This window comes from Pararge aegeria, chromosome 17, assembly GCF_905163445.1.
Source record: "Pararge aegeria chromosome 17, ilParAegt1.1, whole genome shotgun sequence".
Classification (NCBI taxonomy): domain Eukaryota; kingdom Metazoa; phylum Arthropoda; class Insecta; order Lepidoptera; family Nymphalidae; genus Pararge; species Pararge aegeria.
In genome coordinates this window covers 8,354,802-8,375,348 of record NC_053196.1, presented here as the reverse complement: position 1 = coordinate 8,375,348, position 20,547 = coordinate 8,354,802, and the positions used below count along the sequence as shown (strand labels likewise).

The following is a 20,547-nucleotide window of genomic DNA, read 5'->3' as shown; positions in this document are numbered from 1 at the left end:
GACTGATGTCGGACGTTGGAGTCGAAAGTTCCTCGTGTGAAGCCCGCGTCTCGGCAAAGAGTGTTGGGCGCCCTCCAACTATTCTCAAATTTTCATTTGTGCGTGTTTTTTCATTAAAATAATTGACGGACTTATGGTAAGGGAGAAATTTCCACCTATAAACAGACAAACACTGTAACCACACACCTAAGGCGTAGGTGTGAATATGCTTGTTACACCGGCAACCACCCCTTTCAACACGCACTTTGGAATTTATTGCGTCCATACTCATTTTTAACCTGAGACGGTTTGTTGGCATGTTAAGTTTATTGTTCAGTGACTTTTAAGTTTTAACATCTCTATTAAATAGTTTATAACTATAATAATAATAAATAAAAAATATACTACAACAATACACACATGGCCATCTAGCCCCTAAGTAAGCGTAGCTTGTGTTATGGGTACTAAGATAGCCGATGAATATTTTTTTATAATATACAGATAAACACCCAGACACTGAAAAACATCCATGTTCATCACACAAACACTTTCCAGTTGTGGGTATCCAACCCACGGCCGTCGACTCAGAAAGCAGGGTCGCTGCCGACTGCGCCAACCGGCTGCCTCTAATATCTATAATAACAGGAGGGCAGTATACAAATGAAATACAGTTTTTGCGTTATAAATATTAGCATATAATTGTCAATACGCATGGAATTCGTTTCATTTTAATTATCACGGAAATAATTGATTGGAACGAAAAAAGAAATCACTTAAATTTTAAATAACTATCTATAAGATATGTTATATTAATGAGCACAGTTTAGAACTTCCAACATGCTCTATGCTAATACCGCATTTGTTTGTACTGATGAAGTCTTACTTCCTTTATGTGTGCAATATAAAAATCTAAGTATAAATAATACTATAATAAATGGTAAACGTATGTTTTAATCGCCAGTCATCATCTCCATGAATTCTGTAACAAAAAAAATTAATGCTAAAGTAAAAAATATTTCAACAAGTAACTTGATCATAATTAATTATATAGGCTCTTTAATGCACAAAATTAAAAAGAGAAATTACAGGAGACGTATAAGTTATGAAAAAATATTTCATAATGCGCCAAGACATTCTTATCGCTTGAAGCTATCTCTATCTACTCTGGACAGTTCTTAGTGAAAGAATAAAAACGCTGTTAAAGAGTACGCTTTTAAAACTTCATCGAAGTAAATAAAGCAGTTGCTAGTAAAAATCAGAAATACCGTAAACATATAATGCTCTGTTTGAAGAACTGCTCAGTTGCTTTTAATTCACCGCAAACAATTGGATTGCGGTTAAGAATTTCAGGGCCCAACACATGATGACACATGTTTCTTACATTTCTCATATATCTTTTTTTGTCTTTTAATTGTGTGTAATAAAGTGTTTATCTATCTATTTATTTATATTATCTAAAAGTTCATAGCTTAAAAATGTATATAGAGTTCTTGAACTGTTTGCACGTTTTGATGAGAGGAGTATGAAGAGGTGTTCAAATTATGTCACGAAATGCATTATGTGCTAGTTAAGAAGGCTTACAATATCTTTTTGCAGCCATGCAACAGACAGGAATACATCTGATAACGCGCTACTTTTGGCCGTTTGTTGCATTTGTTACGAGCCTGAAGCGGTAATCGCACAGTATCGATTCAGCATTGATGAAAACGCGCGACTGATTTGATTTAGCTTTGCAACTAACGTGCGTCTCTTCCACGTTGATTTTTTCGCGATGTATCGATGCTATATCGCGAAAAAATCTACGTGGTAACCTGTATTACCGGTGTATGCAGCGCCACTGTATCACAGCCCTCTAGCGATTGTCGCTACAGAATCGTTGCAAAAGAAGCTGTCAGTTAGCTCAGTAAAATTTCAATGCCATGAGGAGTTTAGTATAATATTGACACTCTCGAATTTTTTGTTTTTTATAGTCATAGTTGACGGACATAGCTCTAAGCCAGCTGCAGAAATTTGTACGAATATGAGCATTCTTTCCATCATCACAAAGTTGCTATACAATATATAAAGGACTGCAATTGCGAGGGTACAAATCTTAAAGTCAAGACTAAAGCTGACTCGAATGATAAAAAATCAATGAACTCACCATCGAAGTCCACGGTACCAGAACCGTCAGTATCAATTTCGGCAATGATGCCGTCAAGATCCGAGTTGCTCAGTTTATCGTCCAGAGCCGCCAAGATCTCTTTAAGGGTTGATGTTGTTATGTAACCGTTACCTTCACGATCATATAACCTGGAAATGATAAGAACGACATGAAATTTACCTACTGATGTTACTTGCCCATTTATTTATCAAAATACCTAATATGTATCCAGCTGTAGAAGGTTATTATTTTACTTCTCATTTTAATAGAGAGACAGTAATGCAACCTCATAATAATTGATTTTTTTATTATTTTTCTTTAATTCTTTAGCCATGCATGTATTATGTTCCATTAAGTCCATAATATAGGCCTTATTGGAATAAAAACATTCAAGTTCAATTTAAAACTACATTCTTTAAATTGTTCATAGGAATTTAAAGTTACCTGAAAGCTTCTTTCAGTTCCTGTTGCATAGCTTCAGCGTCCTCTTCTTCTAAGAAGTGGGAGGCGATGTTGCAGAATCCATCGAAGTTAATTTTTCCAGAGTCTGGCGAAAAACAATATCATTGTTAAAAAAAAACAACCATGATAATATTTCATTCTCAAATAATTTAATGTTAACGACAGTGAACTTAGCAGTATTACAGAACCAGCTTTTTTTATTGAAATAATTGACGCAGCAAGTAGATGCCAACCTGTCCTACAAATGCCGCCCTGTCCGCCCGTGTCGTAGGGGTTAAGCCTCATGTTTCTGTAATAACACAGGCAACGACGCCCTTTAGACCGGAATACAGCAATGCTGTTAGGCGGCAGAAAAAACGAGGATATTGGACGTATTCTTTCAAATAAAGCTGTACTACAACTAAATTTACATTATTACCACACATAAACGTTTATGACAGAAACAAGGACATAACATTTAATTTCTGTCAAACCCAACTAGACGTTTTAATTCATAATAAATAACCACATATCATCAAAATTAATGTTCACTGCTTCTATTAATATAATAAGAGCATTCGTTGCAACTGGTAGTGTCTAAATACACCTAAATATACGTGTTTCGGAATCTTGTGGAGACACTCGCACGAAAATAGACTCAATATAACGACCGCACGTAAAAATATTCTTGTATCTCTGAAAATGTCGTCGCCACGATGGCTTGTTTCATATTTATGATTTATGTATCTTGTTATTTATTGCGGAGTTAGTTTTTTTTTCTGTTTAGATGTTCAAAGTGCCGGATAATTTTATAGCTCACCGCAAAATAAAACTAGCCGCGAGTATGAAAAGTTTTGTCAAAGTTTCTACATCGATCATGCTCACGTTAATTAATGTTCTCTAGGTGTTTTGAAGTAGACCATTGATTGGGACTGATGAATACAGTCTTTGCAGTACGGGGGCCTTATTCCATAAGAGTGTAATTCAGAAGTAGGTTAATGTTGTTTAGAGTACCAGAGATTTATTTGCACTGTAACTATTTGCGAAACTAGGCTATATCATGATCACTTGTTAGTTTAAAGAATTCGATATACTTGATTGAGAGTATTATTTTTAATTACTAAAAAATAGTGAAATAAATTACTTTCTGGGTCATTTTGATCGATGAGTGCTTGAAGTTCAGAGTCATCGAAAAGCTGGCCCATTGTGTTCAAGATCGTTGAGATCTTGAGGACTTCGATGTATCCTGACTTGGTGGTGTCGAACATTTGGAAGGCCTTGCGCAGCATGGCCATCTTTTGTTCATCCTCAGAATCCTATAAACGATAGAGCTATAACTTAAATTGAAAGTGATACATAAAACATACTCTTAATCAGTGATTTTAATAGATTTATAAATAATAAATATATTGACAGCCGGTTTGCGCAGTGGCAGTGGATTACCCTGCTTTCTGAGTTTAAGCCAAGGCTCGATTCCTACACCAACCAACTGAAAAATGTTTGTGGGATGTACATGAATGTTTTTCAGTGTCTATTATAAGTATTTATCTGTATCTGTATATTATATTTATGAAAATATTCATCAGATATCTTAGTACCCATAACATAAGCTACACTTTTTTCACATTTGTTTATTATTATTATTATAAATATCTACGCTAACAGCACATGTGGATTCTGAGGCCAACATCAGAATACGATCCCCCAAAAACCCCCTCAAATGTGCCTCAAAAGGTGTATTTTGTAGACTATGTATATTAAACAAAATAATTATACATTACACCGTAGTGATTGTCGCGGACTATGGCGAATTAAGCTTTATGGTCATTGTAAATCATGAACTTAACTTCCGCTAAGCGTGACTTTGCGGAAGATTATGGTTTTGCATCTGTCCGATAACGATTATTTCGTGATCTTAACAGTCACTAAGCGATTGGAAACGTTGGTAACGATACGAAACCCTACATTAATTGGTGATTTACTATAATTAGTAGACAACCCACATTACTTGTAGATTTACTACAATTAATGAGGGGTGTCGTACGCCAACAAACTATTTGAAATAGCGACAATTTCCAATAATAATTTTCCTGCTATAGAAACACAATTTTTTATAATCACTTATTCACTAGGTCACTGTTTATATGTACACACGCACACATCATATATTGGAGCTCACCATGGTGTCTTAGCAGTTAGAAGTTTTAACAAGAACCGAAACCGAGTGCGAGTGTTGTTACACTGGATTCTACATTCGTGTGGCGCCCATATTTATAGACCATTCCTCCGACGAAGGAATACAAAAATAAGTAAAAATCAGCTAGTGTCTTTTCATTGTGAACCGATGACGTTTCACGTTCATCGTCAGTATTTTTACGTCAGTCGCTGAAATTAATTCAGGAAGGGAAACAGTTTATAGCATTTTATTGATTGCCGCATAGTTTGCGCCTTTCGTCTGTAGGTAATTTCCGTGTGATTGTACGATTTTATATCGGATAGAAGCAGGCGTTACTTTGCGGAAATCCATGATATATTATCAAAATTAAGCTTAATTTACTATACTCCGCCAAAAGCAGGAGAATCTGTGTGGTGTAATTTATAATTTCTTCAATCCTTATACTCCACACCAAACAGATCTTCGGCAATATACCCTCTACGCACGTTTCGCTCCGAAACCGGAGCATCCTCAGGAGATGTTGACTTTACAATGAATAATTGTTCATTGTAATTAAGCTTAATTTTGATAAATAAATAAATAAATATACTACGACAATACACACAACGCCATCTAGCCCCAAAGTAAGCGTAGCTTGTGTTATGGGTACTAAGATAGCTGATGAATATATATATTTTTTTTTTATGAATGAAATGCACATAAATACTTATAATATACAGATAAACACCCAGACACTGAAAAACATTCATGTTCGTCAGACAAACATTTTCCAGTTGTGGGAATCGAACCCACGACCTTGGACTCAGAAAGCAGGGTCGCTGCGCACTGCGCCACTAGGCCGTCTTAATAATATTGATAATGTACGATTTTATAGTTAGGCAAGCATTAAGTTCTTAATTTGAACTCATAAACACTTAAGTGGCATCTTTCGCTGTAATTTTTTTCTACTCTTACCAGAGGAAGATAAATAGATCTTAGGCCATCATGTTGCACCAATGTAGGTTGTTGAGATTTTTGTAAAGCGAAGTTAAGTTAACGCTTTGTTATCATCATTATGTTAGCCGATGGATTTTCACTGCTCGACGTATGATATGGTAAAGTATGAGAAGTGGTTCTGAGATTGTTAATCTACCTTAACTAAAAAGTTATTATTCTAAAAAGGCATTGCATGTATGGCATTATCAGAATTATAATTTATAACACAACATTTTTACTTTGACCCCTTGTAGTAATTGTAGTGCTTTTTGTGACAGAGCTTGTCAAAGCGGCATTGTTGCAATGCTGTTTTGCGGTCTAATAGGCGTGGTTGCCCATGTTATTATAGGTACAATAGGCTTAATACCTACGCCTCAAGTTGATGAACACAGATAGGCAGGTTGCAGAACGTATTCCTTGCATGTCCTGCTTAGTACTATCCTGTTTATAGGCCATGCTTTCCCACTTAAAATCAGATGGGCCATACGCTTAGTCCGTCAATTATTCGTTTAAAAAAATCCCTAGTCCCCACCTTAGACTGTATAACTTATGGCTTCGAAAGTTTTTTGGACTAACCATTATGTTTATGACAAGATTATTACCAGAATAGATGAAATTTAATAATGTCCAAATTTGTACGCATTAAAATGTTCCAGAAATCTAAAGGTATGCGCTTATTAAGCAGTATCCCGATTAAGAACAGGAAATTCCTTAGTAGCAGCCGCCACTCCAAAAACAATCCGATGAAAATATTACGCACAGCGTCGTCACAAGCTGTTGGAAGGACAGCTCTAGGTACCAGGAGTAGGACACCTTTTTATTAAATGCGTTATGTTATAAAACAATTCAAATTTATTGATTTGAAATTATTAAAATCAAGATTATACAAATTTATGAGCATAGATTGATAGTAGCACTAATTGTAATTTATCATTCAATTATGACTAGGACAAATTTGATTGATAGGTACCTATTTGAAAATACTATTGCCGTCGCGTTGAGCCTGTCCTTCCTAGTCGAGTGCGACAGGGACAGTAGCCCAGCCCAATTTTACCTATAAAATTGTGTTGCCCTGTTTTCTTATCCAAAACTGATTCAATTATTTTTGAGCATAAAAATATAAAGAAATATTATATCTAGGTAGCTCTGTCTTTTTTTCATGTTATTTTTTGTTGGCATAGAATTTTATATCAATTTCTCTACTCTACTTTATTATTGTGTTTGAGTTTGTTGCAAACTTGTCAATGTTCTTTTCTTTATATGTCAACTATTTTGGCATGGTATCTGACTACCTGTATTAATCAATAGCTGACATTCATACACAGCAATATATAGGTACGAGGTATGTTTTAAATTTAATATTCCTAACAGTTATTGTACATCGCATAAATAAAGACCAAAAACTTGTGAATTTAACTTACATCCAAATCCAAAAAAATCTTAATGCTAATATTATAATATAGGCCATCAAGCAAGAGATCAAGAGATCAACTAGGTATTTTTTTATTGTTATTATATTTATTTGTGTGGACACTATTTTGCCAAATGCCCAGTATGCCAAATTCCTTTTCCGGTTATATAAATATTGTTTTCTTTATATTGTGTAACAAAACGGATCCAATAACTAGGCGCTTATTAAACCTAAAGACGGCAAGGTGTCTTCTTTACTATCCAGAGGCGAAATATCGCCAGCGGCATCTTAGACACATTGTGTATGGGTGGCCATTTTTATCGCGAATGTGGCTGGTTTTCAAAGGATTTTCTATTATAATATTGTAAAATTGACTGCCTCGTTCGGACGATAGCATGTTCAACTACGGTACAAGGTCGTGTGTTTGAATGGTGGTAACAGCAATTTTTTTTTTCTGTTAAAGAATTTTCAGTCCCAGCCCGGAGTTTGGCGGTGTGCACCTACCGGCTACCCCCGTACCTCGAAAAGCACGTTTAGCCGACGGGCCCCATTATTACAATACCATAATCTTAGGTCTTCTAAGAATAATATAATCATACATCTACTAATAAGGAAATTAACGATTTCACTTAGGTATCTGCAAAATTTTCGAATTAGTAATCAGCAGGAAAAGTTCGGAACTGCTTTAGCATGCGTCACTTTGCGACCACTGACGCGTGCAACGGGTTATACGGCGCACGGGCAGATATAGAATGTCGGTGATCGGCTATAATTTTTGTTTTCTAAACGCCACAATGAGTGAGTCGTGATGCGTAGAGGTTCGCCCACGTGGATTCCCTCTGAAGACGAAATAATCTTAGACAATGGAGGTTATGAATTATGGATCGGTTTTTGGTTAAGATATGCCAAGCTCAAGTTTATTCGTGCATGGAGTATTGCCGCCATTTTTATAAGGATCGTATAGGCTATGAAAATTATCGGGTCAATGCAAGACTTCAAAGTTTGGAACACCGTCGCAAGGGCGTGTACCTACAGGTATTCTACTAGATATATTTGGGAGTGTGCTTAGACACTATATGATTTATTTGTTCCCTCATATTTCTATCATCGAAACGAATTAGGGTCTGCACCTTGACGTAGTTTTCTCTATACTTTTTTTGTTTAGTCGCCACAAGCCCTTGACTGCCATCTCACCGATGCAAAGCGATACAATTTAAAATGTTAGCGGGTTAATCTGTTTGGGGAAGGTATACACAATTTAGCTTAAGCTTTATCCCTCAAAGAGTTATGAAAATGAAGAGTTCCAATTAGTGGAGTTTTTCCACATCCGTTCTTAACCTTAGTATTATTTCTTCTGTACAAAACGGAATCCTCGAATTCAATAAGGAGTTTACCGTGTAGAAGGTAATTTATTAATATTAAGTTTCGATTCATTGTACTTTCTGATCAATGATTTTAGTTCAGTATGAAAGAGCCTTAAGCCAATTTACAAATAGAGAAGATATGCGGAATACCTTGGCTTCACATCCTGAAGCCGTTTTTGATTTATGTTCGCGATGCAGAGATCTTATACACTTTATTTATAACGATTTCAAACGTCAATATAACTGTTTGTGGGCGGCCTTTACTTGGTCTTAGGGTTGTCACCAGGTTGTTACCACTAAATTTATATATTTTAATTAGCCTGCCAACTCACATGGAAACAGCGTAGAGAGCCCAACCTCGAATTACAATCCCATGAGAAAGGAAGCGTGTACTCAGCAATAGAAAACTAATATGCAGATTGTGATGATGATTTTCAAAAAATCGGTTCGGTATCGGTTATAGAACATATTATATCCACTAAGGTTTTCAATTTTAATTGTTTGAGTTATTATTATGCTTTATTTAATGGAATTACCGCTGCGACGATAGGACCGAGTGCGAGAACGTTGATCGCAAGTTAACAGCTGAGAGCTATTGTAGGATGCCCATAATTATCTTTTCCGGGGACTAATCTTTTCTAACCGTAAGTTTCTGTATCGTTAAGTAAAACATAAAAATAAAAAAAAATATGTTCATAAATTTGTTTCATGTATTACTCTTATTTTTATCGTCTAATTTCTTCGTTTGCGTAGGCAGTCGAACTTAATTTACTAGTGTATCTACGAGTACGATATGGGTGCCTCACTGAAGTATATAATCCAAGGTCTGGAATAATGTCAAGATTTTAAGTCGAAAAAGTTAATTGGAACAGATAATAACGACTTGACCGATAGCAGTTTAGTCATCTTAACAGCACAGTTAAGTATTAGACTTATTATTTAAAGGTATTGCACTATAGCAAAATATCATCATATTCCTGCCTGAAGACATGGCAAAGAAGTTTCACCTCTTCCTGAAGTATCACTAATCGATAAGCACATTTCATTAAAATTCACGTATGGATGTCACTACCTTTACCTTTTTTAGAAAGCCATACCGATTTTTATTCTAGCTATTAAAAGCGACAACCCTACCTGGACTATCGCTTTCAATTCCATTCAATGTTTCTATTTCCTTGGCATACTGACTTTGTTATAAAAATAGGCAGTGGAATACGATGACAAATAAATGTTTTATATACGCATCATTATACGCCGCTGATCAATTCCGGCCATGATTGCTCATGATACTATTATTTATTCTAATTTCGAGATCCTTTGAAGTGCGAGATAAAAACAAACTTTCAGTGGGTACTTTACTTTATACTTGTATCTATACAAGTATAATACAAGTATAAAGTAAAGTATATGATTAATTTGTTTTAAGAAGTATACATTTTTGATTTTTGTGCTAGGTTCCCCTCAATAATCACTTGCTAATGGTTCTTCGCGACTACAACATATAAACTTTCATCCCCTATTTCATCCCTTTGAGGTTGGCATTTATAAATCCCGAAACATGTACTTTGCCATTTTAATTGTTAACCTCAACACTAATTTATGTCGTCATTTGACAAAGAAAATAAACATCACCTTTATTATTAGAATAGATAATTGGTTCAAGTCTAGGTATAATAAATTTCTTTGATTTAAGATTAAAATATATGAAACTAATAATTTACATTCTACGTTAGCATTTCATTGAGTCTAATTTAATTTGGCATATTTATTACAAATAATAATAATTTATGTTTCCTGTCTTTAACTAAGGCTGAATCGTCTTAGTAGAAGATTTTTAAGAGATTCCGATTATTAACACTACAATACGGTGACTTTTTAAATTAATGTTTAACTTTGCTACGTAGATCGTCGTTAGGAATAAGTCACCTTTTACTAACGAGAGTATATTTTTTTTTTCTCATGAGCTAGTTTGTTTCTTTTTGTAAAAATTGATTAATGTAGCTTATTCGTTGTGGACGTAAATTTCATGCACAGTGGATTTCATATACATTTTCCGCCCGCATATTTGATGGGCAGTAACTTACTGCCTTGGTTTGAAATAGTAAAAACGCAGTTTTAGAGAAGGTGCTGAAAATTATATTTGTTTACAGTTAATTATTGTAGTAAGATATTTGCTGTTGCGAACTTTATTTTGGCACTAAACAAAGGGCTCTGGAATTTTTTGTAAGACATGAATGCAAAAACAGAAATATTCGATCCTGAAATATTGTATTAGATTATTTTTATATTCATTTAGTAAGTTAACTATCAACGGTTAACTCACTACAACTGTTGAGGATAATTTTATTTAATTAGATATCCTATTGTAAATACTTTTTTCATTATAAATCACTAACCGCAAAACCGGTCGGCCGCAAGTTCTTCCGAGCACAATTTATAATATTATGTAATGTTTTTCCGTAAAAACATTAATTCCCTTCACCCTGCCTATAGGTATTGTTTAATAAAACGTTTTCAGAGGTATTTTATTTCATTTTCTATTTCACTTGACCAACATGACCAAAGATACTATACTGACAACAATTTGCATGCCAATTTGGCGTGGTACAGTTAAGATCTACATATTTTTCTCTGTAACACCTATTTACCTGTATCAGCAAAAAATTGTGAGCCGTCACGGGACACCTGGCGGATGTAAAACATCGAAATTATTTTGTACAAGTAATAGGCACAAAAGTACAAAATTGTGACAAGAACTAAATATGACATGATAAAAAAATACAATATTACGAATATGATGTCTGTTTATTTAATAATACATTTATTTTCTTCATATACAAAATGTTTTAATTCAAACATTTCTTTGTAAGGGTTGCAACTCAAGTATTTTCATCAACGTATAGAAATATATATTTGCGTCTCTAGATTGATTGGAATTAGGTCCATTTTACTTTGACGAATCATAGTTAAGCAAATTTTGTACTGAGCTCCTATTGGGAGAATTGACTATTTTATGACAATAAAAACTGTGTACTAGGACCATTACGAGTAACAGCTGCACACGTGTTAGACATGGCAATTACACAAGTTGGCTAATGAATAACACGTTTGCGGTATTACAGCTTCAAAATAAATATTTCATAAATAACGAGACTCGCAGTTCATTTATCGGGAAACTGATCTTGGCTTGATAAACATACGCATTTATCATGCGTTAAAATTGAGTTAAACTTCACAAATATTAACATCTGAGCTTTTAGAAGGAAACTATCATTTGGGTATCCAAAAAATAAATAGTTTGAAAATAAATAGTTTATTATGTCATCATTTAAAAAATCTTTGCTTTAAAAAGATTGTTTAAAATGAGAGTAAGAATGAATGAAGGCTGTGTTTGGACAGACTTTTTTTTTTGTTCCAACGGCTGAAGCAGAGCAGACCTTTAGAAATGATTAACTCCTAAATTACTCCTGCCGTAATTGTTGTAGTCTTATAACTTCCAGTGATAAGACTACAGTGCTCACTACCATGGCATTGCCGCATTGAATCTCAGTAACAAACAATCAAATACGTATAAACACAAACATACTAGCTTCCACATTTTTTAAAATAATATTATGACTTTAACCATCTGTCTGAAATAGTAACCAGGCTGTTTTTGATGCAGTTTATTTTATTAAATAGATATTACCTTTGAGACGTTAATTAAATTCCTTTACTAAAAAGCTACCAGTGAATTGAGATTTTGGAAATATTGTCTTCTTCTAGACTTGCTTAATAATCACAGATTTATTATTATAATAATTCCTAACGTTACGTTCGGTAATACGGAAACGTGGGAGATGCTTGCTTTGAATAATTGGTATTTGAGCTAGTCACACTGAGAGATACAGAAAGTTATAAATAAAACCACATGATGGGTAAAACGTCAACAAATAGTGGGTAGATAATCGTAAATAATGAAACTCGTCCATGTTTCACTCGTTAACATCATAATCCAATAATATTTAGATTTTAGGTAGTTTACTATAAAATTTCACAAGACAAAATTATAATCATACTAGCTGTTGCCCGCGACTTCGTCTTCGTCTGATTTTGTTTTTGATGCGGTATTAGATTTAGTTGTAATTCTAAAAAAAATTAAAGTATTCGGTATCGATGTGGGGTTTGCTGTTGTCCGCTGAGGAGTTCTGTCCTCTATCTCCAACCACTGTTTGGGCAAAATTAAACACATAGTATAACCTCTGTAGTACAAAAATAATTATTTAAATCGGTTGTAATATGTCGGAGTTATGTTGTAAAATCGTCAAACACTTTCATCCCCTCTCCCAAAGGAACCGAGCTTAATGTCGGGATAGAACGTATCCTATATTACTTCTAACACTTTTAAGAATATGTGTACTTACAAAGTTTCATGAGGATCGGTTTAGTAGTTTTGCGAGAACAAACAAACTTACATTGACATTTATAATATTAGTAGAGATAGGGATAGGGATAGGGATAGATAGGGATTATGTTGAGTCAACAAAGTGTATGATCTGCTTTTTAGCTCCAGACATACAAGTAACATTATTAAATACCGGCACTGGGTCGATTATGACGATGATGATAAATACCTACTTAATACTTTATAACGCAATATTAAATACTGCTTAAATTTTGTTTTGTTTCTTTGCGATAGTGCCGATAAAATTTCGGAAGAACAAAAAGTACCGTACAATAATAAACCTTTTATTTTTATATATTTTGAATAGTGACAGTGGTTTGAAACTTTTATGCAATGGATAATTTTATTCTGTATGATTACCAAACCTTACTTAATTCGTATTTAGGACCCCCCCCCCCCATTTAACATCCGACGCAATGTATGAATGTATAAAAGTAAATGACTCTGTCTGTGGCATCGTAGCTTCCGATCCGGATGAACCGATTTTGATTTTGTTCTTTGGTTATAAAGGGAATTAGTTTGGAGTGTATTTACCTATGTTTAATATAATTCACCATTATGTGGTGGCATGACCGCCAAATTATTTTTTTCACTTGCTCCTTCTATCTATGGCTTGACTAGTACACTATATGAAAGACGGGCATGTCTTTATTTTACCGTAGCTATTTTGAGACTTTTATAGAGGAAAACTTAATATAGAAATACCTAAATTCGCGGATTTAACATTTTACGAATCATAAAGTTTCGTGCTTCTAGTCTTTATCTGTTATGAAAAGCATTTGAAAGTAGTAGGCGCATGGAGCAGACGTGTTTATGAGTTAAGAATCCAATTTTAATATCAAATCTAATGTTAGCGTTTCTATACGACTAAAATAAATAGCTGAAGAAGTTCACGCTACAACTGGTTAAGTTGTTGAATGATTTATTTCAACACCTAATATTATTTATTGCGTGTTAAACATGGTGATTAAAATACCTATGTCATTTCGTTGTCATTAGATATAATTTTAGTATTTGGTACAGTACGTATTAGTATGGTGAATGCACGTTAAGGAAACCTTGTAATCGACTGTAAAATATTTCTGTTTGTATTCTAGCGGTTGTCACATTAGTGACCGATGGTTTTTAAATTTTCCGCGATGAAAATAGGGAAAGCGTAACGTTCGTTGTAAAGAATTTGGATCAGTTCCAGAAATAATGATAGAAAATCGAGAAATAGTAATAATATTCTTTGACTTCTTTTGTAAAGCTAATGATGTATTTTACTTGTTTGAAACTGTATATTAAATTTTTAAATCAGTCTAAACGTTAAAGTATATGGAAAGGCCTTGATTAAACGGCTTTTCAAAGAATGTGATTAGTTAATTAAATAAAAGCAGAAAGATATTATGAATCCTCTACCTTCCGTGAGTATAGTTTGTAAGGCTATGCAGCCAAAGGCATAACTAATACCAAATGAGATTTAAACGCACAAGAGATAATAAAACATTTCATTAACAATTATTAAATATCTTTTATTAAAGAAATTACATTAATTTAACGAAACAATAAACAAATTATTACTACAAAGACTTATCTTACTACCATACTATTATGTTCATTCGTATACTTTTTCCATTGAGTCAAAAGTTTTTAAGGGTTTTAGAATAATATTAAAAATATGAGGCATTTTCCTTCTTGGCAGAGAAAGTAGCCCGTGTGGCTTAACATTATAATTTTTTATTTCAATGACTTTCTCAAAATCATTATTTTCATTTTCTTCCCATTTATCATCCTCTGAAACGTTATCGAATTGATACTTATCTAATAAAAATACATTATGTACGGTTTCATCTTCATTAACAACCGGCATTTTGTCATGATCTAAGTCATGACTAATATAGATATTATTGACGACATCCATAGTTTCAGGTTCAGTCTTACCCTTTATTTCGTGAGTTTTAATATTAATAGTTTTGTCCTTAAAATCATTGTCCAATTCATAATTTTTAAATGTAATTTCAGTATCTTTATCTAGCACAACTTTATGTAAAATATTACTATTGTTAATTTCTTTACTTATGTCATACTCTGTATCAGGATTTATATAGACATTATTTACAACTTCAATTTTTTTAGGTTCAGTATGAATATTTGTTTTATCATCTTCTGCCGTTTTTTTCACTTCCTCTAGTTTTTTACTCTGATTATTGTAATTACCTCGCTTAGCAGCATAATCGGTTTTCTTTCCATATTGATTTGTTTTCGACTTGTAATCAAAGGTCTTCTTTGTAAACTCAGGTCGAGCACTTAAATACAAGGGGCCATTGGGAACATCAGACACTTGATCATCGGTTGGCCACACGATGTTATTTGATGCAGAGTTATAATTGTTAACCGGTCTGTTATAGGTCGCGCTTTCAATTTTGTGTGTAACAATTATATCCTTGACCATTGCATTTGGAAGATTAAATAACTGTTGGATTTCAATGTTCAAGTCTAGGGGATACCCAGGTGAAAGAATTGCACATGAATTTAACTCCGCACTAGTAATGGCACCACCAATAGTTGCTTTTACGTACGGTGCTATAAATACAAATACATGTAAAGGCAATCCCTCGTTTGTACCTTTTGGAAGAATTAAACGAGATGGCAACCCTATTTGCGACCAAACCGATTTGAGAGGTAAGGCATCCACGCCAAACTCAGCATCCAAAACAATTTTATGCAGAGTTTCTAAAGACAAAAAGTCTTCAGAAAGAGTACTCATTTCATTTGAAGTTCTTGACAATACATTACTGCCAATTTTAAGATTTACGTCAAAGTTGTCTAATAACATGAAAAGATTTTTATTTTCAACTAATTGCCCAGGCAGTACTTTAGGTCCTATGTAAAGCTTTACTAAAGCTTTTTGAGCTACACGTGATAAAACAGATATTTTGAAAGTAAAAGGTTTGTGATTCAATCTAGATTGCTCGATCTTAACGTTGAATTTAGTATCTTCTGCTTCGGTTTTTAGGGCACTGGTAACGTCAAATTGGAAATTATCAAATGTTGTCATCATCTTTTTTACTTCAATGTTTTGTATCTCAACACCAGGGAAGTAAAGTTCATTTCTTGAGTAACTTGGCAATACCTGTAGAGCATTATCTACGACATCAACAATTTTTTTATTTAATTTCCAAAATAACGGATCTCGTACGGATGTCATATAATGTTCTAATACCGATGGATATCTGAAACAGAAATTTTATGAAAAAGTTTTCAAATGAAAATCATTTCTCATCATCTATCTATCATCATCATCTAAATCCATCCAAACATTGTGAGTATGAAAAGTTGTCTGTTTGTTATTTCGCTATTTTCGGCTCTACCACTCCACTGATCTTGATGAAATTCAGCATCTTAGATGGACATGGGATAGGTATTTTTATTCGCTCATCGCTTGGCCAGGGAAGACATAGACCAAAACAATATTTGCCAAACGTCTGCGCCAGTGTGGAAGATTGTGTACACTTTGTGTTTAATTTTTAGAGCGCTATAATAAACACAGAGACTAACACAGGTAGACAAGGGTTAAAAACTAGCTCTAAGTCTTTTTGCATCTGGGGTTCAAATTACTTAAGGACAGCGTTTCTTTATATGAAATAAAATGTCCTATACTTCTTAGTGTCGAAAAAGGATTGCGATCAAAGTTTGTATAGGATAACTGTTAGGATAACACTAGACTCGACTCGAAATTGTTTAGAACATTCAAGGTTTTTTTATAAAAATAAATAATGAATACATTTTCTGAAAAACTAATAAGGCCTTTTGTGTAGACTGAAATTGTTGTTAAATGGGAAGCAGGTGTAAAGGGGTGTTGATAATAGTATGCAAAAGTGGGCATATTGGAAGAAAATATATATAATATATGGTATTTTCAACGTTGTTCTTTGAAACATAGTTGAACGTTGAACATCGTTGTTCTTTAAATAATATTAATAAATAATAACTTGAATTATACGCCTGAATACATGTACTTCTGACTGTTTACTTTATTTTTACAACCTGAACGGATATTAAGGAAATTTGGCTAGCTTAGCAGTATAATTTCACACTAACGGGAATTAATAAATCCATAAATTAAGGGCATATCCTGGTTACTAAAACACCATATTTCATTGTAACTCTCTACGAATGAAATTATAATCAATGATTTCGATTAGAAATTTTATGGAAAGACTTACCTTGATTCAATTTCATCCTTACTGATGAATTGTAGAGCTAGATTCATGTAACTCCTCTCACTTGTTACTAGTATTTCCATCAAATGATTCATAATAACAGATTTATTATATCCACCATCTCTCTGTAAATATTGATACTTCAGTAAAACATCAGGGATTTATTTAATAACATATTAAAAACCCTTATAGTTTAGTGGATTTAAAATAGATATACTCGTGCTTACCATATGCAAAACAACGGCTTGGAGATTACCTTCTATATTTTTCAATGTTGTTAAGATTTCACTGGCATCGATACTTCCTGGCATGCTTCCGCTGAATTCATTACCATTAGAGTAAATAAGCATTGGATCATAAGGTGATTTATCAATAACATCCCAATCAATACCCTCTAATTCTGGTAACCCATTCGAATACCTTTCCAAATTATATCTGGCCATCATTTGTTTCATTATATGGTACAACTCTTGACCATAACTTTTCCTTTGTGAGTCATTAAGCCATGGTAAATTATTAAGTTTTGTTAAAAAGTAATATGAATTGAGACCAATGTCTTCATGGAAATAGGCCAGTTTGTCATCGGTGTCATCATACATGCTTGTTGTATAATTAACGTCAAGAATATATGAGTTTCCTTCGTTTCGTACGGAATCTGATAACGAAACGGTATCACCTCTTATCAATGATGATGCTTTAACTATGAAATCTTTTCTTATGAAATAATTGGGTAATATCTCATAGGGCGCTGGTATTGATACTTTTTCGGTATCGCGTCTATTTAAATACGCTAAGTATATAGCGTCGATGAATAATCCGCAGTTAACATTTTGGCGAGCCCAGCAAGCTGCCCTATAAAACGTATCGAAGTCTCTCGCGTAGTAAAATAATTCATAAATTACTTTAAGTTCATTCAAATGATCAGGGTTATATTCAGTAAACATTTCTCCCTTTGCCAATAAACCTTTGGTAGCTTTAAGGTTTTGAAAATTTCCCACAACCTCTGGATTCTGAAAAATACACAATTAACTGAAGGTGTATAATTTTCAGATAAAAAAATATTATAAATTATAAATTTACTACAACAATACACACATCGCCATCTAGCCCCAAAGTAAGCGTAGCTTGTGTTATGGGTACTGAGATAGCTGATGAATATTTTTTTATGAATATAATACACATACATACTTATAATATACAGATGAACACCCAGACACTGAAAAACATTCATGTTCATCGCACAAACACTCTCCAGTTGTGGGAATCAAACCCACGGCCTTGGACTCAGAAAGCAGGGTCGCTGCCCACTGCGCCACTCGGCCGTTTTTATCACAAGCAGTTATTTCAAACGTTGATTAGTTAATAGGTGATTTATAATTATATTTACTAGATATACGCCATTTGTAGGATCAAGTTTAAATTCTTCATTCAATCGCACGACAACAGGATCTTTGCTTTCCTCGCAAACATTTTCGAATAATGGCAGTAGAAGCTTTTGTATATGGACCCATCCTCCGGTTGCTGCAGAAAGAAGATGCCCTATTATTTAAAAAGTTTGTAATTTTTTTATTACACTACAAGTTAGCCCTTGACTGCAATCTCACCTGGTGGTAAGTGATGATGCAGAAGATTGTAGCGGACTAACCAGTTAGTGAGAGTGGCAGTTATATTTAACACACACCCCTAAACGCTAAATCGCTTAGCGGCACGTCTTTGTCCACGTCGGTAGGGTGGTAACTAGTCACGGTCGAAACCTCCAACCTGACCAGAGCAAAGAAAATTCGGGTATAATAAATTCCCAAATCTCCGCTGCCGGGCTTCAAACCTGGTACCTCCAGCTTAAAACCACAGCGCTCACCGCTCCGCCAAAATACAGAGTTATTACTTAAAAGGTATATATATATCACACTAATATAATCCCACAAATCCTACAAAAAGTAAGTGTAGATTTTTGTTACTCAATCACTCAAAAACGGCTGAACGGATTTGGATGAAATTAAGCATGCATGTAGCCTTTGACGTGGAAAAGAACATAGGCTATCTATTATCCCGATTCCATAAGCAGTTCCCGAGGGAAAATTGAAAATTCTTTACTAGCTAAGCCGCGGGCAGACAGTTATGAAGTTTGGTATGCATGTCACCTATGCAATGGAAAAGGCTATGTTCTTTCTATACCGATCTCCAAAAAATATAGTTTCCGTGGTAAGTAAGGCCTTAGACGCAAGCATATAAGGTATAAACGAGAATATTATAAAGCTTTAACTGTTTATGTTTGTTACTAAATCACGTCGCAACAATTGAACCGATTAAGTTGAAGTTTGTTACATAGATAGATTGTAGTCTGAAAATAGCACATATGCTACTTTTTATCCCGGGAAATAAGAGAATAAAAAAAACCTTAATCCACGCGAACGAAGTCGCGGGTAAATGCTAGTTTTATACTAAAAATTTAAATGGTAATACCATGGTAAACATGTAACACCACTTGTGTCGGAAATTGTTGCATGAATTTAATAAATGTTCACTCTCACTCGAATTGAGTTCTAATAGTCGCAGTGGTGTACGCTGTGGTGTTATTAGTGGGAGGTCCCGGGTGATTGAATGCTTTGGCCTTGTCTAGTTGCCACCCAACCGACAAAAACTCGTCGTTAAATCCGTCTTACACTGCATCATAACTTACCACGAGGTGAGATTACAGAGAAGTTAATTAAAAATCCGGTGTAGTCTACTGTCAGAAGCAGGGTTCAGGCCAGGGGCTATCACGCTGTTAAAGTGTAGATTGGTAGATTTCACACACCTAAGAAACCTGAGGGGAGCTCTCAGGCATGGAGGTTTCCTCACGATGTTTTTAGCATTGTTAGAGCTATTTAAAATCATTACGATTTTGGGACGCCATCTCAGCAATAAAAAAAATCAGTCTCACTGACTAATTTCGACAAAGGTGTTAAATTTTCTCAAATTCAAATTCAAAAGTCATTTATTTCAAGTAGGCCTAATTAATAAGCACTTTTGAAACGTCAAGTCAGTCTGTTTGTAGTGACTCTACCACCGGTTCGGAAGGCAGATTCCACTGAGAAGAGCCAGCAAGAAACTCAGCAGATTGCTCTTTTCCAACATCATTTTAAAGTTTAACAATCTTTAGATTTTTTTTGGTTTTGTGAGAGATGAGAGCGGAGTGGCATGCTTCTATATTAGATATCATAGTCCACAGGCCTACCCACTTTCACATTCCGGTGAGACGGCATAAATTCTAATATCACAAACACACTTATTTAAAATTATTTCTATTAACGGCACAAACTTACCAGTCACAGCATTTGTGGTAGAAGTTGGGACCTTGATTAGGTACCCCTGAATCTGTAAGCCCAGAATCGAAACTAAAAACACAGTAATCTCCTTCATTTTCTAT

General features: G+C 34.3%; 2 protein-coding genes across 2 annotated transcripts; both read right to left on the bottom strand.

The window, feature by feature from the left end:
* Positions 1–910: 910 nt before the first annotated feature.
* Positions 911–4,823, bottom strand: LOC120630902 (troponin C). The gene is made up of 5 exons (XM_039900240.1): positions 4,743–4,823; positions 3,708–3,879; positions 2,567–2,669; positions 2,123–2,271; positions 911–958 (listed from the first exon to the last, which is right to left on the bottom strand). Exons 1-5 carry the CDS (start codon positions 4,743–4,745, stop codon positions 930–932), a joined length of 456 nt encoding a protein of 151 aa, XP_039756174.1. The 5' UTR covers positions 4,746–4,823; the 3' UTR covers positions 911–929.
* An 8,837-nt stretch (positions 4,824–13,660) lies between these two features.
* On the bottom strand, positions 13,661–20,540 carry LOC120631251 (hexamerin-like). Its single transcript, XM_039900734.1, has 6 exons — positions 20,444–20,540; positions 18,526–18,659; positions 17,366–18,148; positions 17,142–17,263; positions 14,759–16,148; positions 13,661–13,696 (listed from the first exon to the last, which is right to left on the bottom strand). The coding sequence occupies exons 1-6, from the start codon at positions 20,538–20,540 to the stop codon at positions 13,661–13,663; spliced, it is 2,562 nt and encodes an 853-aa protein (XP_039756668.1).
* Positions 20,541–20,547: the final 7 nt, after the last annotated feature.